This window comes from Engraulis encrasicolus, chromosome 10, assembly GCF_034702125.1.
Source record: "Engraulis encrasicolus isolate BLACKSEA-1 chromosome 10, IST_EnEncr_1.0, whole genome shotgun sequence".
In the NCBI taxonomy this organism is placed as follows: Eukaryota; Metazoa; Chordata; class Actinopteri; order Clupeiformes; family Engraulidae; genus Engraulis; species Engraulis encrasicolus.
The window spans coordinates 24848887-24876386 of NC_085866.1; the positions used below are offsets into that span (position 1 = coordinate 24848887).

Genomic DNA, 27500 nt, shown 5'->3' on the forward strand with positions numbered 1-27500 from the left:
TAATGGGGATATTGTTTAGGTTATTTTTTTTATTTATTTTGGTTTATATTAGTTATTCAGTTCATTCAATAATTCATTTTGTTTTGCCATATTTTTCTTGCCAACCTGCCACGGCCCCCCTAGCACCCCCTCACGCCCCCCCAGGGGTCCCCCGCCCCCACTTTGAAAATCACTGTGCTAATGAATAGCTTTGAACATCATTATGGGGGACCACTTACGGTACATACCAGTATGGCTCCACCTGGTCACTTAACCACCTTGACAAAACACAAGCACTGTCTAATAACGCTAATCTGTGCAGATGTAAAACAGAGCTCGGGTTGTTGAAAATGCGAATTACACGCAAGCTAATATGTCAAGTTCCCCCTAAAGGTGTTGCTAGCTATGTTGCTTTAACCTAATTTCCTCCTCCCTTTAATTGGCCAGACTAGACTGCCAATATCTTATTAGCAGCAGTCTGGCTCGCTCGGCTCCTGTTGTGGATTATGGGGGTAATTCTCGATCTTTGGCCATCGCTTTCAGGTGCTTTGCAAATGACCTTGGATTGGCTATGGTTCAGGCCATGTTACTCTGTTACTATGTAAACAGACTCTGACCTGTTTCACTCACCCAAGGACTGTATACTGTTTGACTGCCAGTGAGTGTTTTTGTTTGTGTTGCACACTCTAAAAGAAGCAGTGTTTCAGTTGTTCAGTTGTCTTCTTCCTAGTCCAATGAAGAGGGAAAATTCAGAGCTGAAAAATTACATTCTGTTAAAGATTCCTCACAAAGTGTGCAATGGAGTACGCAGAGGCGATTCTAGGGTCAGGTGGGGCCCCAAGCAAAATTGCAAGGGAATGAACATTTGAAATAAAACTGCCATATGTAGTAAAGTGTGAGCTGTTATTCACCATATAGGGGCTTGGGGGCTCCAAGTGGCCTGCCTAGCCTGGTGACAAGATGCGCTTCTGGGAATGTGTGCAATAAGTTATGTTTGTGCTCTGCATAGTGAGCTGAGACAATAGAGTGCACCCAAAGTAACCAAAAAACCTTGGATAAGCCATAATACTATGGTTGTTTCAGAGCTCTTTGAGTAACCATGACATACCATGGTAAAACCATGGTTACTACAGTAAAACCGTGGTCGATTGTCGTAAGGGATAGTAGGGATGGTGTAGTACTTTTTTCAGTGACTATTACAACATCACAGTGTTGGGGCGGTGACAGTCTGGTAAGGGGCTACAGAACTGTTGCCATGAGGGTTCTTCCATTACATCGCCCTGAAGAACCTCTATTGCCCCCCCATCATTTTTATTGAGTGCTGGACCCTCAGGAGCGGTTTACTTAATCCGAAAATAAGCGCACAGGAACGGATCTGCCTGGAGCATGTCTGGAGCTGTCTCTAAACCCCCAGAGCTCAGCTTCAATCTAAATGGCCAGAGCTGAGGGCAATCTCAAAACTCCCAAAGATTCGAGATTTTAGTGGAGAAGATCAGGATCCCATGGTGTGTGTGCTTGTGTGTGTGTGTGTGTGTGTGTGCGTGTGTGTGTGTGTGTGTGTGTGTGTGTGTGTGTGTGTGTGTGTGTCTGTGCGTTTGCATGCATTCACATCTGTGTGTGTGTGTGTGTGTGTGTGTGTGTGTGTGTGTGTGTGTGCGCGCGCGTGTGTGTGTGTGTGTGTGTGTGTGTGTGTGTGTGTGTGTGTGTGTGTGTGTGTGCGCGCGTGTGTGCATGCGTGTGTGGGTGCATGCATGCGGGTGTGTGTGTGTCTCAGATATCTCAGACGCAGGAGGATGGATGGACGGATGGAGCTGGAAGTGATTATGGGGCATTTAAGTGTTACGCTCTGCAGCATAACAGCTCCCTCATTTAGCCCAATTACCTCCTTAGCAATTAATCCGCTCAGGCTCTCCAGGCAGGCAGGCAGGCCCACTTGGACTGGCATAGCGTCAGCAGAAATGTCAGAACTCTGTGTGTGTGGGTGTGTGGGTGGGTGTGTGTGTGTGTGTGTGGGTGGGTGTGTGTGTGTGTGTGTGGGTGTTTTGTAGGCATACATGTATACAAGTGTATGTGTGTGTGCGTGTGTGAGTGTGTGAGCGTGAGTGCATGTGTGCATGCTTGCTTGTGCGTGTGCGTGTGTGTGTGTGTGTGTGTGTGTGGGTGTTTTGTAGGCATACATGTATACAAGTGTATGTGTGTGTGCGTGTGTGAGTGTGTGAGCGTGAGTGCATGTGTGCATGCTTGCTTGTGCGTGTGCGTGTGCGTGTGCGTGTGTGTGTGTGTGTGTGTGTGTGTGTGTGTGTGTGTGTGTGTGTGTGTGTGTGTGTGTGTGTGTGTGTGTGTGTGTGTGTGTGTGTGTTCTCGTGTGCGTGTGTCTAGGGCCTGTGTTCCCTGGTGAGTAGGCGGTAGTGATTGCAGTAGTAGTGGTAGAGAACTGAGTTGTAGGGGGGAGTGCGTTGTTGTGTGCTGTGCGGCACTTAGGACATGATATCAGGGTTTGTGGGGTTCAGGATAATTGTGTGTGTGTGTGTGTGTGTGTGTGTGTGTGTGTGTGTGTGTGTGTGTGTGTGTGTGTGTGTGTGTGTGTGTGTGTGTGTGTGTGTGTGTGTGTGTGTGTGTGTGTGTGTGTGTGTGTGTGTGTGTGTGTGTGTGTGTGTGTGTGTGTGTGTGTGTGCATGCTTGTGTCATTTTTGTTGGCTCTGTGTAGTTACTGAGATACTGAACGCTGGCCCCAATGAATGGCACATTGGGAAATTGTTGATGGACACAATCTGTGATTTTTAAAACTTAGTCTGTGCCTATTGGCCAACCGTTTGTCGTCACTCCCTAAAAACCCACGCTCTGCATCCAAAGATTCAACTCAAATCAAAACAAGTGTCCTGCGTTGTGATTGGCCAGCCAGTTTCAGGGCCTGGGGCATTGTTCGAGGCTAAACGGCTACTCGCAGGCAAAAATAATTTTGGCCACTGGCGGGTGGGGCTTGTTTACTAGGCTAGTGAATACCTAGACTACAACATCCACACTTTGCAAAGTGCAAAATGCAGTAAAAACTGTACCAAGTGGCCCTGCCATGGCTCAAATGGTAGGGCACTGCACTGTCATGCCGGGGAACCAGGTTTCGATTCCGGCCCGAGGTCATTTCCCGATCCTCCCCATCTCTCTCCCCCATTGGCTTCCTGTCACCTCTCAAGCTGTACTATCCAAAATAAAGGTGAAAGTCCAATGTGAAAGCCCAATTGGGAAACTCCAACTCCCATGACACAGCACTCTACAGCGCACAAGTGAGCACTGCACACAACAAAGTTGTATTCATGCCTCACCCGTGCAAGGGGGCAGCCCTCAATGGTGCCCCGATAAAACCCCCCCAAAATAAAAACTTGTACAGAGTCGTATTTTTGATTGTTGTCGAACTTGATGTGTTGCAGTGAGGAACCCCTGCGCGGACCGCAATGGCGGCTGCATGCACAAGTGCCTCAGCGAGGGAGGCCGCGTCCGCTGTGAGTGCAACCGGGGATACTTGCTCGCCGAGGACGACAGAAGCTGCGAAGGTAAACATCCCTGACAGGAGTTTTGCCACTGAGTGTTCTTTTCCACACAAATAAAGTCAACGTCAAGCCTCTCTGCGGGCTCTCTCCTTCCCTTCCTGGACCGGCATCTGAGTGTTTTTTATTTTTATTCATAAATGTCAGGGCTTACGGATGTTTGTTTCCCATAGCTGTCAAACTATGTAAAATAGTGTGTGTATGCATGGGGGTGGGGTGGGGGCATTTGTGTGTGTGTGCGTGCGTGCGTGCGTGCGTGCGTGCGTGCGTGTGTGTGTGCGTGCGTGCGTGCGTGCGTGCGTGTGTGTGTGTGTGCGTGTGTGCGTGCGCACTTGCGCGTGTTTGTTTGTAAGTCTGTGTCAGCCTGCGCCTGTTTCTGTATGTCCACAGTTGTTTATGTTGGTGGTGTGCATGCATTGGCGGGACTGTTTGTTGTTGTCTCTCCGCATGTTGGTTACAGTATAAATATATGGGTCTCCTCTGTTTCAAATTTGCTGAGAAAGCAAAATAACTTCACGGGTGCCATGGAACAGCACCATGGAACAGCACCCAGCCCCAGCCCCAGTCCATCCCCACCCCATTTCCATCCCCAGCCCTAGCCCTACCCCCAGCCCTACGCCTCAGCCCCAGCCCCATCCTCTCTTAAGACAGTCCAGGTCTGGAGTTGCAGCCAGCTCCTCATCCCTCACACTGTCACAACCACTTCTATAGTTATGAAGAACAGTAAATCTCAACACTGCTGCCGAGCTGAGATACTGTGAAACTGACACTGCTGATACCGACAGGGGCTGTTTGTGATTTGGGTGGTTTGGCGGTTAGAAGGAGAATTTATTGGGTTGGTGTTGTCCAAGTAAGATTGTGTTTTTGTGTTTGTGTGTGTGTGTGTGTGTGTGTGTGTGTGTGTGTGTGTGTGTGTGTGTGTGTGTGTGTGTGTGTGTGTGTGTGTGTCTGTGTGTGTGTGTGTGTGTCTGTGTGTGTGTCTGTGTGTCTGTGTCTGTGTCTGTCTCTGTGTCTGTGTCTGTGTGTCTGTGTGTGTGTGTGTGTTCTTCCTACAGATGTTGACGAGTGTGAGACTGGGCAGTCAGGCTGTGCCCACGGCTGCCTCAACACCCCCGGCTCCTTCGGCTGTGTGTGTGATGCGGGCTACGAGCTGGGCTCAGACACCAGGAGGTGCTTCCGTGAGTCACCATCAGGACTCTAAAATCACTTTTTCCAAAAAATTAAATCCTGCCGCCGCCGATTTAATCAAGTCGTATCCTACCGTGGGGCATTCTTAAGTATAGAAAATAATCGAATCACTGGCACCTGTCCATAGCATAATAGAGGTAGAAAAGTAATTGGAAAAATTGTATGAATCGAATCGTATTGTGTGGAATTCTTAAGTATCGAAAATAATCAAATCCTTGCTTTAAGAAATCGATACCGTACCGTATCATATCATCATGGAGGCTGTGATTGAAGCTCCACCAGGGGGCTCCAGAGCTACACACACACAGAGGTCTGGTAGGAATCAGGCTAAGGATTTCCCAGGCTAACCTTGACCCAGTCTCCTCGTCTACTCCCCATGACAGGTATTGAAATGGAGATCATCAACGGCTGCGAGACAGGAAACGGCGGCTGCTCCCACCGATGTCAGCACTCCACCCTCGGACCCGTCTGCAGCTGTAACCATGGCTACACGCTGGACGACGACCTCAAGACCTGTTTGGGTAATCCAGAGACAGCCAATATTTCAGCTTGGAGCAGGCTTCACTCTTAAACACTTTGATTGGGAGGGTGCTGCAACAAATGCTCAACTCAGTTTTTCAAGAAAGAGGCATCACCTTGCATATTGTGCTTTTTTTTTTTTTTTTTTTTTTCACTTTTTCAACTTTATTTGACAGGACAGTGTGAGAGGTGTACAGGAAGCGAATAGGGAGAGAGACAGGGAGGGGTCGGCAAAGGACCAGGGCCAGGAATCGAACCCGGGCCAGCCGCATGGTAGACAACCGGCAGGGCCCTTATTTTTTTCCCCCATCACATATTTTTCATTGCGTTTTTTTTTCATTGCGTTTTTTTTTTTTCATTGCGTTTCTCAACGTGTTTCGGTGTATGTCTTCTTCAATGTGCCAAAACACATAAGCCAAAACGTGCTCGTGCATTAAAAAAACACTATATGCAAGGTGCGGCCACTTTCTTGGAAAATGAAGGCACTGATGGCCACTGGTGAGCCATACAAGCCCTGTGAGGACAGAAGAAGCCAGCCCTAACCTACAGCAGCTGTCCCAATACCACAGATATGCCAGACATTTAGTTTTTTTTTCTCTTCTTCCTTTTTGAAGGTCAGATAATGTCTGGAGGTGTTGACAGGTCAGGGGTGAGAAGGTGAAACAAAACCGCCTTTTCCCCCCTGTGATCGACTGGGGAAAGTCGAATTGTGTGCGAATTGTTAAAAATTGACTAGCGAAACAAAATTCATCGCCCTTGCTGTTTGTTAAATTAACATCTACTAGCCATTTTGACTGGTGGGGAAAAACGTTAATCTACAGTTGGGCCCTGCATACAATGTAATGGGGACCCAATTCCTGGGCCCCTCTCTCCCCCGGGCCAGGACAACTGGCCCCTTTGTCCCTGCCTGTCGATGGGCCCGAGTGCTGGGGGAAGCTGACCGGAGCTGCTCTTTGTCTGTGTGTGTGTGTGTGTGCGTGTGTGTGTCTGTGTGTGTTTCTGTGTGTGTGTGTGTGTGTGTGTGTGTGTGTGTGTGTGTGTGTGTGTGTGTGTGTGTGTGTGTGTGTCTGTCTGTCTGTCTGTCTGTCTGTCTGTCTGTCTGTCTGTCTGTCTGTCTGTCTGTCTGTGTCTGTGTGTCTGTGTGTCTGTGTGTCTGTGTGTGTTTGTGCGTGTGTATGTGTGCATGTGTGTATGTGTGTCTGTGCGTGTATGTGTGTGTGTGTCTGTCTGTCTGTCTGTCTGTCTGTCTGTCTGTCTGTGTCTGTGTCTGTGTGTGTTTGTGTCTGTGTGTGTCTCTCTGTCTGTTTGTCTGTGTGTGTGTGTGCGTGCGTGTGTGTATGTGTATGTGTGTATGTGTGTGTCTGTCTGTGTCTCTGTGTGTGTGTCTGTCTGTCTGTGTCTGTGTCTGTGTGTGTGTGTCTCTGTATGTGTGTGTGTGTGTGTGTGTGTGTGTGTGTGTGTGTGTGTGTGTGTGTGTGTGTGTGTGTGTGTGTGTGTGTGTGTGTGTGTGTGTGTGTATCTGCAGACCTTGACGAATGTGTGGAAGGGAGCTCGTGCTGTGAGCAGGACTGCACCAATTACCCCGGGGGCTACGAGTGCTACTGCCGCGCCGGTTACCGTGTCAACGCAGACGGGTGTGGCTGCGACGGTGCGTATGTATATAGAGTATAACACATACAGTATGTAGCCAAGTCTACAGTCTCACTCTCAGACCAGCCAAAGGTGTCTCTATGTTCCTCCACCACTGAACCAAAAAGTGACAAGGAAAGAGAGAGAGAGAGAGAGAGAGAGAGAGAGAGAGAGAGAGAGAGAGAGAGAGAGAGAGAGAGAGAGAGAGAGAGAGAGAGAGAGAGAGAAAGACAGACTGAGACTGAGACTGAGAGTGCGTGTGTGTGTGTGAGCGTGTGAATGTGAATGTGAATGTGAATGTGAATGTGAATGTGAATAAAAAAGAGGAAAGAGAGTCTGTATAACTTCACTTGTGCAACTGCCATATTCCCATCCCTGGTTTGTCTCTCTCTCAGCACTGGAGTGAATTGTATAGGAGTGCATGGCTTTGAAGGGTGCTTGTAATGTTTGGAAAAGACTTGTGATGCCGGGCCTATTTGAAACAATGCATCCCTTGTGAACACTTAAATCAAGTCAAAATGTTACTCCACCATACAGTATGTCATATACATTGAAGTAGAGCACTACATGGAAACGACTGTTTCATTATGTTTAATAATAATGATAATTCTATAAGTATGGGCTAGCCACCCTCATATACAGCAGCTATTTCACAGTGCGCAGTGACAACCTTAGACAGACTGAGATTTTTAAGCCTTGACTTGCTATAATGTACTGCTATGCTACACAAAGCATTGTACAGTAATATAATGAGTTTGTCTCTCCTCTTCTCCACAATTGGCCCCAGATGTGGACGAGTGCCTGTCTGATCATGGGGGTTGTGAGCACAGCTGTCAGAACACCGCGGGCTCCTACTTATGCTACTGCCACATCGGACACCGGCTAGCAGACGACCGACACTCCTGCATCCGTGAGTTCACATGCATGCATATGTACGCGCACACACATGTAACGGAGGCCGGCTAGCCGAGTGTGGCGTGGAACGTTAGTAAGCCTCCCTCCCGAAGCCTCATTCAGTATCGGCAGCATCGGGCTACTGGACCGGCCCTTTAGCCATTGCCAAATTGATGCGTTGACAAGGTGGTGAGTTCGCAGCCCAGAGGGGGATGAACTGTGCAGGAACACCCTCGTCACACACACACACATACACACACACACACACACATGCTTACAAGCACGCACATAATACACACACGCTTACACACACACACAAACACACACACACAAACACACACACACACACACACACACACACACACACACACACACACACACACATGCACCGTGTACACACATACTGTTGCCACATAGCAGACGACAGATACTCCTGCATACATGAGTTCACACACATGCACACAAACACAGGCAGGCGTGAAAGTACAGAAAGACACACACACACACACACATAGTATTACTCCTTTTTCTACGTTAATGACGGCAGTCATGACGGGTGAGATTGTTAGTGCCTGCTGCGTGTCGGCATCGGGCCTCTGTTCGCCATTGCTTGCGCGTGCGCACACACACACACACACTTACAATCTACACACACGCGCACACACACACACACACACACACACACACACACACACACACACACACACACACACACACACACACACACACACACACACACACACACACACACACACACACACACACACACACACACAGTTCGGCAGGTTTATAGTAGCTGTCCTCCACCTTGGCAAGTGGTGTTGGGGAATAATTAGGAAATCAGTGAAGCACAGCTCCCTCTGAGAAACAGCCCAAAGGAAAACACTTACTGAGAGAGACGCTTTTCTTTTCCTTTCCACCTTTTCCATCTCTTTTTTTTCCTTTCTTCCATACAATACTCAGCCAGACTTGACTTAGGCCATAAATCTTCTTGATTTTTAACAGTGTATATTTCTGTTCACCTTCAGTTTATAGGTTTTTTCCAACGTCGCTGGGGATTCATATCATACAGTAGCATTGGCTTTTGTATTCAACTTTGCCACTGACACCAACTACAAGCCTTTTGGACATTACACTGTTATAGCACACTGATATCTGTAGCTGCACTGTATTTGCTGTATGAAGCGATCAGTTCAATATACTGTATTCTGTATTATGCATATAAAAATACAAGACTGTCAACCTTCTGACAAACCCAGTATCAACTATGTTAACATTAAATCGCCTAACACTAATTCCTCTCTCTGCGTCTTAACGGCTGAAATGATCTCTCCTTTTAGCCCTAGAGGGTTCGGTGGAGGCCCTGTCTAGTCGCCGTGCGGTGGAGCGGCGGCTGCCTCAGCTGACCCTGCTGCGGGACTTTGCCCAGCCGCTGGAGCGCTACACTGACTACGAGGAGGACGGAGTGGGGGAGCTACGGGCCGAGAGCACCATCGCAGAGAAGTTTGGCAAGTCCAAGTTACCGGAACTTACCCTTGTTGCATGTTTGATTCATTTGGTTGTTATGAGAATTGCGTTAAAGAATGTGGCTTAAGTATGACACTTTTCATCATGAATACATTCACGCTTATTAGAGCTACACAGATACACATACAAGATATTCCAATAATAAACTCAAATACTAAAGTGAAAATAACTGTCCAGTTGTCCTGGACCATTGTGTTTTTGCCAATTATTCTCACATTCAGAGTCTCAATGCAATGCCAACTGTATCAAAACTCATAATGAAATGTTCTTTATCAAAAGACATCTAAGCTTATTTGTTAACATTTGCTGAAAAATGCGCTACAACTACCAAAAATGTATTGAGTTTTTTGTCAACATCACACCACCCCAGATGGTTTCATTTGTGCTTGCATGTTTGTGTCAATATACTTTAGCTTCTTGTCCAGGACCATTAAATGTTTTTCCATTTTCACACTCAAAGTCCCAATGCAATCCCCACTTGCTGAGAAGGTCATCAAGTCCAGCCAAGTCCTGCTTTCGATAACCATGTTGCTTTTGGTTTACATTGCTTCTTCTTTTTTGTGTTTTTTTTATGTCTTAAAATAGTCAAAAATTAGCAGTTGAGTTGTCCAGGACCATTGCAGTTTTGCCTATCTGTAAAAAGCATTGCGGCTACCAGAAGTCCATTCCACTTTTGACCACAACATTTTCCACTTTCTTCTCACATGTTTGTGTGAATATATAATAGCTGCCCAGTTGTCTAGGACCATTACAGTTTTATTTTGCCAATTATTTTCACACTCTTGTTCTCAATGGATTCCAACTCTTTCAAAACTCATAAGGCATTGTTCTTTATCAACAGACATCTGAGCCTATGAGTTAATATTTGCTCAAAAATGCATGGCAGCAACCAAAACTTTATTGAGCTTTTGACAACACCAAAATGTTCCAGTTTGCTTGTTTGTTTTAATGTAGCAGACAGTTTCCCAAGACCATTACAGCTTTGTTTCCCAATCATTGCAATGTCCACTTTTTCAAAACTGTTAACACTCATAACGTTCTATATTAATATCAACATATTTTTATCAACACATCTGAGCTCAGCAGTTATCACTTCCTGAAGAATGCACACCAGCAACTCAATCCAGTGCATTTGACAACAGTACACCAAATTGGTCTACTCTGTGCTTGCGTTTTTGTTTGAATGGAGCTGCCAGTTAGTTGTCTGGGCCATTAACATGAGTAACTGTTGGATTGTGAAATCCTGGACAGCTCGCAACAGAAGCCGCAGGTTAGTTTTAATGATATTCTGGTCACAATTTCCGTTTCCCCCCCTTACTTTGTCTCCTCTTCAACAGTGTGTTTGGATGAAACCTTTGGCCATGACTGCAGTTTGACGTGTGAGGACTGCTCCAACGGCGGCTCATGTAACCTGGATAGGGATGGCTGTGACTGCCCTGATGGTTGGACCGGGGTCCTTTGCAATCAGAGTCAGTTGCAGTTGCCATTTTGAGATTATACCTTTAACAAGCATATTGGTTTTAGATTATGAATGTCCTTAATGATCATATTGTACAGATTTACTGTACATTGTTTGTGAAATTTTGTTAAAATCAAATGACTAACACTTGATATTTGGGACAAACAAGTATATTTTAAGTTTAAGTTCAGCACTGTATTTAGGCAATACAATAATGCATGCATCTCACATTGTAGTGAATGAGTAAAACATTTCATGATGTACAGTATCTTAGACCACCTTCCAATGTTTACCGTGTGTCCACTACACCCCACTATAGCGTGTCCAGAGGGGATGTTTGGGAGGAACTGCTCCTTCAGCTGCAAGTGTAAAAATGGAGCCACCTGTGACCCAGTGAGCGGACAGTGCAAATGTCCACCCGGCGTCAGTGGGGACATGTGCCAGGACGGTGAGTGTCACAGAAGACGCGTCTCAGAGGGTACACACAGGGCTGCTGACAACTTTGGTCGGGCCCGGGACAAAGTCCTCTGAAAAGGCCCCCCCATCCAATGCATACAATGTGATGAAAACCCAATTCTAGGCCCCCCTTCTCGCTGGGCCTGGGACAACTGACCCCTTTGTATCCCTCTATTGGCTTCCCTGGCTACACAAATACTGTGCATTGCATGACTTGGGCAGCCTTGGCCTAACAGTTAGGACAGATATAATAAGATTGGATAGAGATATGCCAGTGTTGATATGGGGGCAAACGTGAACAGGCCAACATTTTATATTCATGAACTGGTTAGGATGCAGGTTTGATTTCCATACCATTCCATGGCTGAAGTGCCCTTGAGCAAGGCATCTCACCCCATATTGCCTCAGGAACCGATACGCTTTACCTGTAACTGTAGTAACTATAAATTGCTTTGGATTCAAGCGTCAACTAAAAGCATCTAGAAAAGGTTAAGGTTGGTTTTACAGCATATTGTCTGTGACAAAGATGTGTAGTCGTAATTCATTTTGATGTGTTTTAGCATTTAGCAAATCAACGATGTCATATACTGTTTTAGGAAATCACAATGTTGTAATGGCAACATTGGAAGTTTGCTGGAGAATGATGGAATTCACATGACAGGAGAGGACTGGAGTATCTATTACAGAAGTCCTTAAATTGGTAGTTTGGTACAATGCCAGCTCTTAAAAGCCTGTTTAAAAAAATGAACCACAGTTTGATGAATTCAATATTTAATGGATAGATTTCTACTATATACTGTATTCTACCTAAAATTTTAAGAAAAATGTAGATATGTGGAGCAGAAAAAAGTCCATAAGTGTCTCTTTCAGGTCCTGTCAGTATTATATGAACAGAATTATAAAATTAAATGAATAAGTAAAATTCCATAACCCTTTCTTTCAGGATGCCCCAAGGGCTTTTATGGGAAGTACTGCAACAAGAGGTGTAACTGTGCCAATAACGGCCGCTGCCATCGCACCTATGGGGGATGCCTTTGTGATCCGGGGCTCTACGGAAGGTTCTGTCACCTGCGTACGTCTTTTGTCCATTCTTGCGTATCTCATTTTCATTTTTCTACACATCTTTCAATGGTTTTAGTAGATATTGTAGACACAAGTTTGGTTTTCATCTTATTTGTATTTCCAGCGTGTCCCAAGTGGGCCTATGGTCCAGGCTGTTCAGAGGAGTGTAAGTGCGTACAGAAGAACACTCTGGAATGCCATCGTCGTCATGGCACCTGTGTGTGCAAAGCAGGCTACCAGGGCAAGACCTGCAGCCAAGGTGAGTGGGACAGTTGTATCCAGACAAATCTCCACCCGGACATGTATCCGGTATTGCAACGAAAGTCTTCAAATGTCAATGTGGAAAATGTTCTGCATAATCTGATAATACCATTCTAAAAACAGCAGTGAATACATGCCATTGAGTGTGTGTGTACTGTCAACAAAGTTGTTTGTCACTATTTTTCCTAAAATTCTCGTGTTTCCAGAGTGTGAAAGTGGATATTATGGAGTTGGGTGCAAGAGGAAATGTGACTGTCCATCGGGAGTGGCCTGTGATCATGTGACGGGGATGTGCCAGCAGCTTTGCCCTCCTGGTCTACGAGGAGACAACTGTGAACTCGGTCAGTACTTTAAAAAAAACTGTGACTGTGACACAGCACTCCGCAGCACACAAGTGTTCACTGCACACTGCACACAATGAAATTGCATGTATGCCTCACCCGTGCACCCGTTTTGTGACAGGACAGTTGTAGAGAGACAGGAAATTCGCAGGGAGAGAGAGATGGGGAGGGTTCGACAAAATTACAGCAGACCGGAATCGAACCCGGGTCAAGTGTCAAGCTGATGTGAGCCACAGCTGGGCCAACTTGGTCTGTACTGACAAAATGCAGGACTGTTGCACTCCCAAGAAATAGACTCATCATGTGGATTTCTCTCCAGTAAAGAAACAAAACAAATCACATACTGTGCAGTATTTCCCTATGGTAGAGCATTTCTGTTTTCAATGTCATCCATCATCCAAGTAGTCCAAGTCATCCAAGTCTTCATTTTAATTTTGTGAGTCAAACTGTCGTGCTGTATGCGTTTATGTCCAACTATCCTAAAAGACATGGCCATTTGGCCTATGACACCGCACATGAGGCTGAGGTTGACTAGAAGTATGTGAAAGAAGAACACGTTCGGCATAGTCACAGCACGTTAATCTATTTTAGTTCGCCCCAAACAGGATTATTATAAACACTGACAGCAAGCATAGGAGGTGTCCTTAAATATTCTGACACAACTGTACCCAGGACAGCATGACACCCATGATTGATTCCCCCTCTTTCTGTGTTATTCATGGAGAACTGTGACTCACCAATGCTGGAAAATAGCTTATTCTGACCCTTACTAAAACAACACAGTGATTCTGTCACTTCGTAGAATATGTACTGTATGTCTTGTACTGTCCACCCACAGAACATCACATCTACTAGTAGAGGAACTGCCGTCTGTTTATGCCTATGCCTATGCCTATGCCTATACCTATGCCTATGTCCATGTCCATGTCCATGTCCATGTCCATGTCCATGTCCATGTCTCTCTCTCTCTCTCTCTCTCTCTCTCTCTCTCTCTCTCTCTCTCTCTCTCTCTCCCCCTCCCCCCGCTCTCTCTGTCTCCCGCAGTAGAGAAGGGTTAGATCTAAACTCTTCTCTCTGCCCACCCCAAGATCAACATTAAAGTTGCTGTTGAGTCACTTAATGACTTGAGGATGCGGTTGGAGCGATCACATCCATTACTCATGTTATGGCCTCTGGCACCCACTGAGCGTGAAGAAGCAGGAGACATCTTGTGTGTCCCGAGATCCGTGCCGGATCCGGAGCGGATTTGCTACGGAATCGCTTGGGAATCTGCCTGGGACGCGATACGGGACTCCTGAGCTAGGAGATGACTCGTGCACTAAGCTGCATGGTGGTCTGTCTCTCACCTCGCTGTCCTGTCAGTGAGAGATTATTCCCTTTTTTTACGAGAACTCCTCTCCATGCTATGTTAGAGGCTGATCCTTTTGTTAAGTTTTTTTTTGCCAGTGTTTTTCTTTTCAAATAACTGGGGTATTTAAGATACACAGTGAAGGTTTCGTTCATGTCACTTTTGCGTTGAATGTCTTTGTTTTACATCCACGTTGTTGGGATTTGAATTCATGTCTTTGTTTACATTTATGTTGTTGAGTTTAACGTCATACAGTATATTATACATGTATATTCCCTTGCATTCACGCTGCAAAGTTCTGTGGTATAGGTGTTTACAAAGCTACACCTCTCTAAACTTTGTTAACAACATGCAGCATGGCTTACCTTCACGTTGCAAAGTTTTCTGTTTATATCTTTGTTTACATTCATGATGAAACAGTTTGTGCTATATGCGGTTTGCAAACTCAACCCTCGCACGTACTGTAGCCTACAGAGCGGTGTTCACCTCCTAGGTGGTGGGACGATGTCTGTTGATGTGCAGAAGGACCCAGCCGGGGTTGCCAGATGAGGATGCCAGAGAGTCCCCACGCTTGAGGGAGAGAGAGAGAGAGAGAGAGAGAGAGAGAGAGAGAGAGAGAGAGAGAGAGAGAGAGAGAGAAAGGGAGCCTCTCTGTGTCTCCGAGCCCAGCATGACATATCCCTGTCAGGAGCCGTAACTTTCACATTTCCACTCGTTCCCCCATGGCTCACGCAACCTTGTCTTCTCCCACATTAATATTTCCAGAGAGAGAGAGAGAGAGAGAGAGAGAGAGAGAGAGAGAGAGAGAGAGAGAGAGAGAGAGAGAGAGAGAGAGAGTCAGTGATGAAGGACTTGGAACGGCCAGAACCTACCTACAGTGATGGCTATGCAGGCAACACAGCTATTTCTTTCTTTTTTGTCTTTTCTCTTTTTTGCTGCTGCTGTAGAATGCAGTCTGTTGTTGTGGAAAGTGCCGTTCGCTATCGGAATGGTTTCGGGCAGGTTGACAGACAGCTGTTTGGGAAGATATGCAAAAGGGCTTATCGAGCTTATCTTTGAAACCATTAACCATTTCCTCTGGAGAGTGGGGCTGGAACGGAGAGAGATGGAGAAAAAGCAGGAATCATCCTGAAACGGAGTGGGAGAAAAAGCAGGCACTATCCTGAGATAGTGGATCACAGGTTCACAGGAGATGTCTGCAGCCTCGATAGAGTCCTTGCGATTGCACATCTGGGGTGAATTTCTCAAAACCAAAGTTGCTTACTACATTAGCTACTTTGTTGTTTTCAATGCATTTTCCCATTGGCAACTACCGAAGTTGCTAACAGGCTAACAACTTCTCTTTTGAGAATCTCACCCCTGTCTTTGTTGCCGCTTCGGTTCCCACATCCGCAACGCCTTTTGTTATTCTACTGTAGTGGGTCCCAAACTGGGGGTCGAGACCCCCTATGGGGGTCGCGGAGGTACTGAAGGGGGGCGTGGACAAAAGGGACGTGTATTCACTTGTGTGGTTGTCTTTGTCCATTAATATTGCTAGCTTTTCCATTAATAGTTTGTCCGCCAATATTGCTAGAAATCTATTGCTAGGCTACGACAATGGTGGGTGAGGGGGTCGCGAAAATATTCTGAAATCCAAAAGGGGGTCCCCACTGAAACATTTGGGAATCACTGTTCTACTGTACTGTACGTCCATTACAGATTTGATTTTCTTGTTTCCATGGCAACCCCTGTCTGTTGCCTATTGCGTTCCTGTATGCTCATGCAAGGTCGCACTTTTTGTCAACTGCAGAGATCGGTTTAAGTTTTAGCTCTTCTCTATCCACGCCGACTTTGTTCACCCCGTCTCTGTTCTATGACACTTCACCGTTAATATTTGGGTAACACTTAAGAATCGGGTGTACATGTTGACACTAATACTAATACATGCCCATCTATCTACTGTCTGTAACTTACAGAACTTATAAGACATGTGTTAAGGGCTAACTAGGGCTTTATTGGGATAATATCAGTAATATCAACATCTGACTGTGAGCAAGAAAATGATGGATTTTGTTTAACACGTCTTATGGTATAAGTCACTTGTGCAGACAGTTAGGCCAACTGTCACCAACACTTTAACCAGCACCTTAAAATAAAGTGTTAATAATAATTTATCAGCTACTGTTACCACAATTCACTCAATTCCTAGTCATCCGTTCACCTCAGTCTCAGGTCATCTGTCCAGGACGTGACCTCGGTCGGTGCCCACTGAACTTTTGCTCCTGTCACCTCAGAATCCCTAACAAAAGGGTGGGGTGGGGAAAGGTGGTGAGATGGAGAGAGAGAGAGAGAGAGAGAGAGAGAGAGAGAGAGAGAGAGAGAGAGAGAGAGAGAGAGAGAGAGAGAGAGAGAGAGAGAGAGAGAGAGAGAGAAAGAGAGAGTCAGGCTCAGGAGCTATGTCAATATCCAGGAAGATTTTTCCCAGAATTCCCTTTGCTGCCTGGCAGTCAATGCATTGTTCCTGGAAGCCATTAAGGCGATCAGAAATGCAACGCTGCATCTGCGATGAATTAGACACATCCGGGAGCATGGGGACCGACCGTCTCCCTCCCATTGACCTCAACCCCATTCCACTTTCTCTGACGTTCCTCCACATTCTAAACCTTTCTCTCTCGCACCCTCTGCTCCTCCCAGTGACGGAACAATTGCACACAGGGCCCCAGAGCAAGACACTTTTAGGGTCCTCTACACAGCTTGCCAAGCTCACAATAGCCCACCAATACGAGAGGGCCCTGGGCCCAGGGGCAAGTGCCCTGCTCGCCCTCCCTATAGCTCCACCCTCAACTCCTCTCGTGTTTTCTCTTTTTGTTTTGGAAACCTATAAACTGTATCTGGCTGGAGAGTAGACAGTGTATGTCTCTTCTCCAGGTCCTTGTTTGCCCTGACGGCTGAACTTTTGCATTCTCCCTGTCTAATGTCCCCTTTTACACGCACGCTTTTGTGCTGCTGTTGGATCCAATCAGCACCTGTGGGAGGATGCAGTGTCCATTTACTACACGTCATCCAGCCCCCTGTCCAAGGGCTCCTTCATAAGGCTTCAGGCGTTGCCTGATTAAACCCTGTCTTATTTTGCTGTCGGGGCTCCCGTTCTGTGCCAAAACAACTGGAGAGGTTCTCACCGGGGTAACAAGAACAGTAGTTTGAGGTCTGTCATAGTGTGGGAAACCACTTTTCCCATTGAAGTGATAGAAATACAGTACACACTCCATGCAGTCATGCAATCACGGTCTCATGCTGCTGGTGTCGCCTCTGATTTAAAAGGAGATGGTTATATTATTGTGAACGTTTTTATTATTGTGGGTGTGGGCGTAAGAATGGAGTGTTTAACCGTTATATAGAGGAGGTTCAGGGGTTGTTTTTTGGAGTGGTGTTAAGAGGTCAAGGAGTTCCAGGTAGGGAGGGAGGTAGAGTGATGGAGAGGGGTGAGGGAGGTAGAGTGATGTAGAGGAGTGGTGAGGGAGGTAGAGTGATGTAGGTAGGGGTGAGGGAGGTAGAGAGATGGAGGGAGGGGTGAGGGAGGTAGAGAGATGGAGAGGGGTGAGGGAAGTAGAGTGATGTAGGGAGGGGTGAGGGAGGTAGAGAGATGGAGGGAGGGGTGAGGGAGGTAGAGAGATGGAGAGGAGTGAGGGAGGGAGAGAGGGGTGAGGGAAGTAGAGTGATGTAGGGAGGGGTAAGGGAGATAGAGAGATGGAGGGAGGGGTGAGGGAGGTAGAGTGATGGAGAGGAGTGGTGAGGGAGGTAGAGTGATGGAGAGGGGTGAGGGAGGTAGAGTGATGTAGAGAGGGGTGAGGGAGGTAGAGTGATGTAGGGGAGCAGGGACGGAGCTAAAGGTGGGGCAAGCAGGGCATTTTACCCTGGGCCCAGGGGCCCTTCTGTATTAGTGGTGGGGGCCCTATTATGCCCTTGGCAGGGAGTATGGGGGGCCTTGCAATGTATTGTCCCAGGGCCCTGTGTGCAATTGTGCAAATGTGGTGCCCCAATGAAATGACGGAGGCTACTAGAGGGAGGGGTGGGGAGCAGTGTTGCCAGATGGAAAACGTCAAACTATCGCACCAAAACCTCAAAATTACCATTTTGGGGGCTTTTGGGTGGAAATTATCGTACTGGAACGGAATGGTTGTTCCAAGGCAACTAAATGAACTGAATGAAAACTCATCATCATCATCATCAGTACATCATGTGTTTTTGATCGTACAGACAGAGGACAAAATTATGGTACAACAAATACGATAATTATCGTACACCTGGCAACACTGGTGTGGAGGTTTAAGCTGCAATGAGTGTTCCATAAGCCGTCTTCCGGAGCAGAGCTGAAGTCTTGGCGCATAGCGTAGCGTAGCGAGGCAGCACGCAGCCCTGGGGAGCGGCAGATAAGAGGCCTGCATTTCCCATTACTCACACAGCGCAGGGGTTCTCCGTTCTTCCTTTTTTCATTCACACAACTGCTTATATAACTCATCCAGAACTTGGCGACTCTTATCGTCATCCCCCTCTCCGCACCTCCTCTTCCTCCTCTCCTCACCCCCCTCTCCTCACCTCCTCTCCCCCTTTACTCACCTCCTCTCCCCCTCTCCTCATCTCCTCTCCCCCCTCTCCTCCCATCCTCTTCCCTCCCTCTCCTCACCTCCTCTCCCCCCTTTACTCACCTCCCCGCCCTCCTCTTCCCCCCCTCTCCTCCCCTCCTCTCCCCCCTTTACTCACCTCCCCTCCCCCTCCTCTCTTCTTTCTTTCTGTTTGTGTTGTGTGTTCGTCTCTTTCTGCTTTGTTCACTTTCTGTGTTTGTATCTTCATCAGTCTTTTTCTCTTTCTCCCTTCCTTCCTTTCTTACTCTCTCTCTCTCTCTCTCTCTCTCTCTCTCTCTCTCTCTCTCTCTCTCTCTCCCCATTCAACAGAGTGTGCCGTGGGGAGATATGGCCAGGGATGTGTCCACCAGTGTGACTGCTCAGGAGAGGAGTGTGACAAGGTGACGGGGGAGTGCCACTGTCCACCGGGCACCTCCGGAGAGCACTGTGACATAGGTGAGATGGGAAAGTCATTTTAGGTGTGGATGGTGGGTACATGTCCATACCACTTCTGAGATTAACCACTTTTTCCTCATGTGAAAATGTTTGTCATTTTAAAATATTTGCCATATTAATGCCCCCACCACCTTCCAAGCCAAACCTACACCTTGTGAAGTCTTGAACGGTGGTAAACTTTTGAGGCAACAAAACATTGACGTATCCTCTTTTTATAATGTATACATAAGGTACTGTATCATGAGATGTAGGGTGAGATGTTGTAAAGAAGAATAATTAGATAAGAAAAGTTCACTGGAATAGAATATTGTGAGTGGAGAATTCCGTGAACTCTTAAATCTGATTGGTCCAAGACGCTTCTCAAAATGTTGTTATTACTACTGCAGCATTCTAAACATGCCTGTGTGATGTGAAAGGCAGGAGGGAAAATTCTGTTCCACTATTTTTAAAGTTTCTCCTGGCAGAAAATAGCATCTGTTTGGCCATGTACGGAAGTGTGTGTGTGTGTGTGTGTGTGTGTGTGTGTGTGTGTGTGTGTGTGTGTGTGTGTGTGTGTGTGTGTGTGTGTGTGTGTGTGTGTGTGTGTGTGTGTGTGTGTGTGTGTAAGCATGTTTGTGTATTTGTGCGTGTGTGTGTGTATGTGCGTGTGTGTGTGTGTACGTGCGTGTGCTCGCACATGTGTGTGTGTGTGTTTGTGCCAGAGAGGTGTGCTCAGTGATGCGATCTCATGAAGTTTTCCAGAGATTCATGACCCATCGTTTAAAACACACACACACACACACACACACACACACACACACACACACACACACACACACACACACACACGCACACGTCTCTGGACCCTCTCGGCTAATGTCTTTCCATTATGCTCCACTTGTGTGCTGCTGGACATTGTGCTGACTATGGAGACTCTCAGTCCAAGAGGAAAGGAGAGAGGAAATGTAAGCAGAAGAGAAAAGCGACACTTGTAAAGAAATAATAAAAAAAAGACTACATGTCCTCCGCCAGATTCACCCGTTCAGGGGCGGAGCTATAGGGAGGGCGAGCAGGGCATTTGCCCTTGGGCCTCAGGTTCACTCTTGTGCTGGTGGTGGGGGCCCTATTATGTCCCTGGCAGGCTATATTGGGGACCCTATAGGTTTTTTGCCCTGGGGCCCTTTGTGCGATTGTTCCGCCACTGCACCCGTTTGTTTTCCACCCATTCACCCATTTTTTTTATTTAGTTCAATTGTTCAGCGTTGCCCAACTACAGTATCGTATCGCCAAAGTCCATAGAGTAAGTGGCACTGCAATATATCATGTCCCACGGTCGGCGCCGGATCGGTAAAAAGGAATTCAACGTCAAATTTGCAGAGAAGCGTAATGAGAAGTAGCAGGTCTTTGGGAAAAGACGAGAGGGGACCGACTGGGCCAAACCACAGGCTTAGAGAGAGAGAGAGAGAGAAGGAGAGAGGGGTGGTGGTGGGCACTAATAACATAAGGGTTGAGCTGTGCTTCCAGTTGGACCAAGTGAAGTGAAGCATGGAGTGTGTGTGTGTGTGTGTGTGTGTGTGTGTGTGTGTGTGTGTGTGTGTGTGTGTGTGTGTGTGTGTGTGTGTGTGTGTGTGTGTGTGTGTGTGTGTGTGTGTGTGTGTGTGTGTGTGTGTGTGTGTGTGTGTGTGTGTGTGTGTGTGTGTGTGTGTGTGTGTGTGCTGGTACAGTGCCGTATGTGTGTGTTTTACGGTAGATGGATGGATGTGTCAGACATTGAGTTGTTAGGCCTCCCACTTTGACAGGGCCACCAATGGGCAAAAAGAGAGAGGAGTGATGAATGAGGAGAAGAAGAGAAAAGGAGGGAAGAGCAAGAGAGGAGAAGAAGAGAAAAGGAGGAAAGAGCGAGGGAGGCGAGGAGAGGAGAGTAGATGCATATGCTGGAGGAGCTGGATGAGGTGAAGAAAGGGGAGACTTAAAGGTGCACCATGTAATATTTGTAGTCGTTCATTTCCAGAATTCATGGTGCCCATTCTCAAGTGTCTCCTTTTTAACAAATATTTAGTTACCACCACCATCAAATTCTAAGTATTCATTTTGACTGGGAAAATTTCACTTTTCAACCTCATACATGAAAAAGGGGATCTTATCCATTGTCTATCATTTTGAATATCCATAAATAGACATTTTTAGCTTCAAAACTTATGGTACTTTGGTTATACTAGTAAATATTGGTTTATTATTAGTAGATATTCATGCAAAGATCAAATTTGGTCATAGGCAGCACAGTTTCAATGAGCAGCATAGTTGCAATACCCATTCTGGCCACATTCTACACAGTGCACCTTTAAAGGACAGTTAAAGAAGAGCAATGGAGCCAAGTTAAAGCTTAGAAGTGTAGAGAAGGATAGAAGACAAAGAGTGACCGCAGGAGAGAAGACAAACAGTGAGTGTGTGTGGAAGGAAGGGAGAGTAGAGAAAGATAAAGGAGGTCAGGAAAGTAAAGAAAGAAAAAGAAAAAGTGGGAGAGAATAGAGATGGAGGCAATGAGTCAGACGAGGAAAGATGAGTGCAGAGGAGAAGTACATTGATGGATTGAAAGAAAGTGGATGTTATTAAAAGTGTGGAAAGAAGAACTGAAACGCGGAGCAAAGAACACAAGAGGAATGTAGAACAGGTCAGAAAATAGGAAATAAATGATCAGATAATTGAGGAGGAGTGGAAAGAACAGGAACAGAGGAGTCAATGAAGAGAGACAGCATGAAGACATGCTAATAAGAGAAAGAGATAGATAGAGAAGAAATGGGAAGGAGGTCAATAAGGATGTTGGAGAAGACAAATGACAAGTGGAGGGTTTGGGACCATCGGGTGAGGATAAGAGAAGATGACCTTGAGTATTGGATGGAAGCAAGGCACTTTGGGAAATATTAAACCATAAATCCAGTCTAGAGTTAGCTGGAAGAGGGGGATGAATAAAGACCAGACAACAGAGTGATGAACAGAACTTGAAATGGAGTGCACCATTAAACAGTTCAAGGTGAATCGGAGCATGTGGGAAGAAAGAGAAAGTAGCCTACATGGAAGGCCTGTGATAGAGTACAGTACAGTTAAGAGATTTTCCACTATTTTGCAGTTTCCTATATCAGGTTTCACCAGCCAAATATATTGCTGTTCTTTCCTCTTTCCTATAGGCCTATTTATGCTATGTCACTACCCCATTAAGTTCATACTATCAACATTGATTAAAATTAAGTAATATAGTAATTCCATATTAAATACTCTCCATTCATTAGAGACGTTTTAAAACAAACCATCATATAAAGTTGTCTTTTCAATATGGTTCTCACTGTATTGTAGATCTTAAACTATTACGCAGGAGTCTGGATCGTTGCTACCATACTGTAATATTAAATGAATAGATGTGGGATCGGTGTATATGTTGGCCCACACGCTTATTCCTACTTCTTACAGTAAACCAGGAGTGTTGTATGACACCTCTCTCTCCAGGGCCTGTCGAAATTAGAGCCAAAAATGCATGCATGAATCTTTGGCCAACAGGTTTGGCAACTCAACTCCCATTCAACCATCTGCAGCAAACACACTGACGTGAATCAAGCTTCCATTTTTTACATCAATCAGATATTTTTATATAGTTTATAACAAAATCCTGAACCTATTCTGCAGCTGCAAGTACAATGTGACAGGCCCCTGTTAAGGTGGTTTTATTTAACAGTAAATTGCCGCAATGGATACGCACATGACCATTACGTCTCACTTTGGTGCAAGGAACCTCCTTGGCTGGCATGCGAAAGCATGCAAAATGAGTCCTATAAGTTTATATGAGCCAACAAGGGTACCGTTATTGTTACATTAGTGTAAAACTTTTACTGCTCTTGACTGTGTGTGTGTGTGTGTGTGTGTGTGTGTGTGTGTGTGTGTGTGTGTGTGTGTGTGTGTGTGTGTGTGTGTGTGTGTGTGTGTGTGTGTGTGTGTGTGTGTGTGTGTGTGTGTGTTTGTGTGTGTGTGTGTTTGTGTGTCTCTGTGTGTGCGTAAGAGTTTGTAAGTGTGACCGTGTGTGTGTGTGTGTGTGTTTTCATGTGTGTGACGTGTGTGTGTATTTTTTTCATGTGTGTGTGTGTGTGTGTGTGTGTGTGTGTGTGTGTGTGTGTGTGTGTGTGTGTGTGTGTGTGTGTGTGTGTGTGTGTGTGTGTGTGTGTGTGTGTGTGTGTGTGTGTGCTTCATCTGCCACAGAGTGCGTGGAGGGCCACTGGGGCCTTGGCTGTGCCGAGCTGTGTCCTGCGTGTGAGAACGGCGCCGTGTGTGACAGAATCAACGGCTCATGTCTCTGCCAGCCGGGATACGTGGGAAAGCTGTGTGAGCGCGGTAAGTAAGGAGGAGTTACTGTATCCACCGGTCGGCCCACTCACAGCTTTTGCTGGGCCCGGGACAAAGCCATCTGAAAAGGCCCCCTCCCCAATTCATAGATAGTATAATGAGTCCGAATTCTAGGCCCCTTCTTTCTCTGGACCCGGGACAACTGACCCGGCTGACTCACAGCCTGCCCGACTGCCCGGTCTTCTGTTTAGATGGGCTGCTCCGTCGAGAGGAGGCTAGTGGTTCCCAACCTTTTTTCGTACGGGACCCCATTTTGACATCCCAAATTTCTGACGGCCCCATACACATTTTTTCATAGTTTTTCAAGTTTCATAGTTGTAGGCTATTAAACACATAGGTATTTATGACAGTCTAAGATTGGAAATGATGTTTCAAGCGGAATATTTAAATGTTATATTAATTCGAAATATTTATCAGTATTGTTATTTTCACACACCTTCAGACATTTCAGGCGAACCCGGTCCCGACCCCAGTGTTGAAAAACGCTGCCTCAGGCTGGTTACGTAGCCAACACTTAAACCCCAAGGGACGCTATTGTAGTGTGTTGTAATGGCTAATGGTGTTGTGTGTTGTAATGGTTGTAATGGAATGGCTTAGCTTGACAGCTTACATAAATACACAAATACAAAACATACACTAAGACCCAATACACATTATTGCACATTGCAGTAGACATATAGCACGCAGGGACGCTATTGTAGTTTGACGTAAAATGGCTAGGTAGGTAGGTTAGCTTGATGGGTAGGTCATATCGACGCGACAAACAGGCCCATTGGCCGACCTCTTCAAAACCCCAAACCGCACCCCCTGTCCCAACTCGACCCAACTCAACTCAACCCCCGCAGGAACGCTCCGTGGCCAAAAACCATTTCATTTAAAAGAGGGACAACTTTTTTTTCGTAGCCTTTCCAGCGTTGGCTTTCTTTTAGATGCTAATCCAAGTCGTTTGCAAGGCTCATCCAAAACCAGTTAAACACGGAGGGTTTTTACAACGCTGGGTACAGATAGTCATAATTCACTTAGGGCGGTCGTAAAAAAAAGGGGGAGGCTTTAAAAGTGGTGGAGTGGAGGTTTGATTGGCAGTTGTTGATGGTCCGTTCTTTCGCAGTGTGCCCCGACGGACGTTTCGGGTCAGGGTGCCAGGAGCGGTGCCAGTGTGAGAGTGGGCGGTGCCACCATGTCAGCGGGCGCTGTGCCTGTGCAGACGGTTGGACCGGGTCGGACTGCACCAGAGGTACGGTACCATAACACCACATCCCTGCTGCGATTATATTATTATTATTTATATTATTATAGGTAATATGACATAATTCTCTCCATAGCGATGTACCGCTATGTACCATGACAGAGCACATCTAAACCAAAAAACCTTTGGCTGACTTTTGAAATACAAAAAAAGAAAATTATTATATGAAGCCCAATGGGTGAAAACAAAGTGTACCTCCTGTAGAAAAACAGTTTAAGTACTTAAGGCTTTATACCGGTGTTAGACTGATGACATTGGGGTTTCTAGTACCTTTCTGGAGTGACATTGGAGTGCAAAAAAAAACACGGTGCAAGGATCTGTCATTGCTGTCGTCTATGTAACAGTGCGTAGACTTCACTGCAATTTGACCAGGAACAGACAGCATTGTTCAATCACTCACATCACCAAAACACTAGGGATTTAAAAAAAAAAATAGTTACAGTAAGTTCTAACCAAAAGGGCTTAGTAGTTGAATGGGAAGGGAACATACGGATCAGCAGAGCCACCCTGCACTCTCTGAAAGCCACCTTACTGTGGGTTTTCAAGGCACTGAGCAGCGAAGAGGAGGACGAGAGGGCAGGAGATCCCACACCACTTAACTTAACAGGGTGTGCCTGTGTGTGTGTGTGTGTGTGTGTGTGTGTGTGTGTGTGTGTGTGTGTGTGTGTGTGTGTGTGTGTGTGTGTGTGTGTGTGTGTGCTTGTGTGTTCGTGCGTGTGTGTGTGTGTGTGTGTGTGTGTGTGTGTGTGTGTGTGTGTGTGTGTGTGCGTGTGTATGCGTGTGTATGCGTGTGTATGCGTGTGTATGCATGTGTGCGTGTGTGTTTTAAACGATGGTTCATGAATCTCTGGAAACCTTCATAAGATCGCATCACTGAGCACACCTCTCTGGCACAAACACACACACACATATGTGCGCGCACACGCACGAACACACACACACACACACACGCACGCACACACACATAAAGGTGTTAGGTTAAAGGTGTAGCAGTAGTGAGCCATAAAGCTAATATCCTGTGTATAATCCCTCTGTTCCTCTGTCCCTAATATCCTGTGTTTAATGCCACTGTACCCTCCGTCCACTGCCCCTTACTCCCCCTGCCACTAATATCCTGTGTTTAATGCCACTATGTCTCTGCCCCCACCCACCTGTGTCTAATGGTTCTTTCACATGCCATGGGGAAAATGATGCTTTCCACTTTGAAAGTATCTCCTCTGGGTAACTCCTGTATCAAAATACTCTACAAGTTGCCCAGTGAAAAATACCACATGGTTGGCTGTTCATGTGTGCTTTTCATGTCGACATTTGGTATTAATTACTGTTTTTCCCATAGCATGTGAATGACACCTACAGTAATTCCTCTGTTGGTCTTCCCCTCTACCCCTCTTCCCCTCTACCCCTGCCCATGCCCCCTGCCCCTGCCCCTGCCTGCCTGGCACCGTGCAGCGTGTGAGCCGGGCCGCTGGGGTGCCGACTGTGCCAAGCCGTGTGACTGCAAGACAGGCGACGGGAGCTGCCACCCGCTCACGGGCCAGTGCAACTGTGAGGAGGGCTTTATCGGGGCTCTCTGCGACCAAGGTAGGCAGCCGAAGTCTTCCCTAGTGTTATGGTTAGGGAGTTGGACTGTAGCCGTTGTCCATTAGAGGTACAAAGTTCTGGAAATACTGGGGGAGAGCACTAGTTAATTACTCCCCCCACCAACCTGGTGGGTCAGGAGTCGAACCGACAACCTTTGGGCTACAAGTCTGACGCCCTAACCGCTTACCCATGACTGCCCATGAGCAGGGCCGCGTTATCCTATGGTGCAACCGGTGCAGCAGCACCGGGCCCCGCCACTAGAGGGGGCCCCGGACGTCGTGAGATTGGAAAATATGAAACGATATTTTGAGACAATCAATTGTATTTTTGATGCATTTCGCCATCCGTAGGCAAGCAGAGGCGCATATGCATATCTTGTCACCAGGCTACACAGGCAGCTTGGGCCCCCCAAGACTGTAGCTGGGGAACAGAAGTGGCGATTTGTTACAAGTGTTCTTTCTTTTTAATTTTCACGTGGCCCCCCTACTGAGTGTAGAATCGCCTCTGCATGCACGCAGGAATCGGAGGTCTTCGGAATAATCATTTCAGTCAGATGCTTCTGGTTGTGTGCCACCAGTGAAAAGGGTGATCAATTTTTTTGAGTTTGATGATGGGATACTGTCTAAAAAAGATGTGAGAAACTCGGCGTCAGCACTTGCTTCAGATTGTACGGATAAACTTCAGCCCGGCATGGATTACCGCATTGAAGAGAAGGTTGGCAACGTTAGTCATTTTTGTAAGGTCAGTGTTATAATCGCTTTTTGTAATGGTTGCATAGGGATCATGGACTTGTGCAATCATGTAAGCTAAGCAAACAAGAGCACAGCACACCAACCTAACTTTATCTTATTCTATAGTCAAAACATGGGGAAATAAATCACGCACCCAACTGCGTTCGCGAAACAAAAGTCTTGCATGGCGCGGCGAGGATCACTTCTGAGGTGTTATTAAAAAAGTGTTCACAATAATGCTGCGTAAAGTGCACCAACCAGCACTCAACGTTCTGACAGTCTGACAACAACAGGGCAAGCCAAGGATTTAGC

General features: G+C 46.4%; 1 protein-coding gene across 2 annotated transcripts in view; it reads left to right on the forward strand.

Moving 5' to 3' along the window:
• The window catches only part of megf6a (multiple EGF-like-domains 6a), a 167480-nt gene that overhangs the window by 117992 nt on the left and 21988 nt on the right, over window positions 1–27500 (forward strand). For both annotated transcript variants that reach the window (XM_063208451.1, XM_063208452.1), the window contains 15 exons: window positions 3405–3527; window positions 4577–4699; window positions 5093–5230; window positions 6754–6876; window positions 7645–7767; window positions 9092–9259; window positions 10616–10747; window positions 11057–11185; window positions 12137–12265; window positions 12380–12514; window positions 12723–12857; window positions 19137–19262; window positions 23487–23618; window positions 24739–24864; window positions 26326–26457. In XM_063208451.1, coding sequence (XP_063064521.1) covers window positions 3405–3527; window positions 4577–4699; window positions 5093–5230; window positions 6754–6876; window positions 7645–7767; window positions 9092–9259; window positions 10616–10747; window positions 11057–11185; window positions 12137–12265; window positions 12380–12514; window positions 12723–12857; window positions 19137–19262; window positions 23487–23618; window positions 24739–24864; window positions 26326–26457 — 1974 coding nt within the window. The remainder of the gene's footprint in view (window positions 1–3404; window positions 3528–4576; window positions 4700–5092; window positions 5231–6753; window positions 6877–7644; window positions 7768–9091; window positions 9260–10615; window positions 10748–11056; window positions 11186–12136; window positions 12266–12379; window positions 12515–12722; window positions 12858–19136; window positions 19263–23486; window positions 23619–24738; window positions 24865–26325; window positions 26458–27500) is intronic.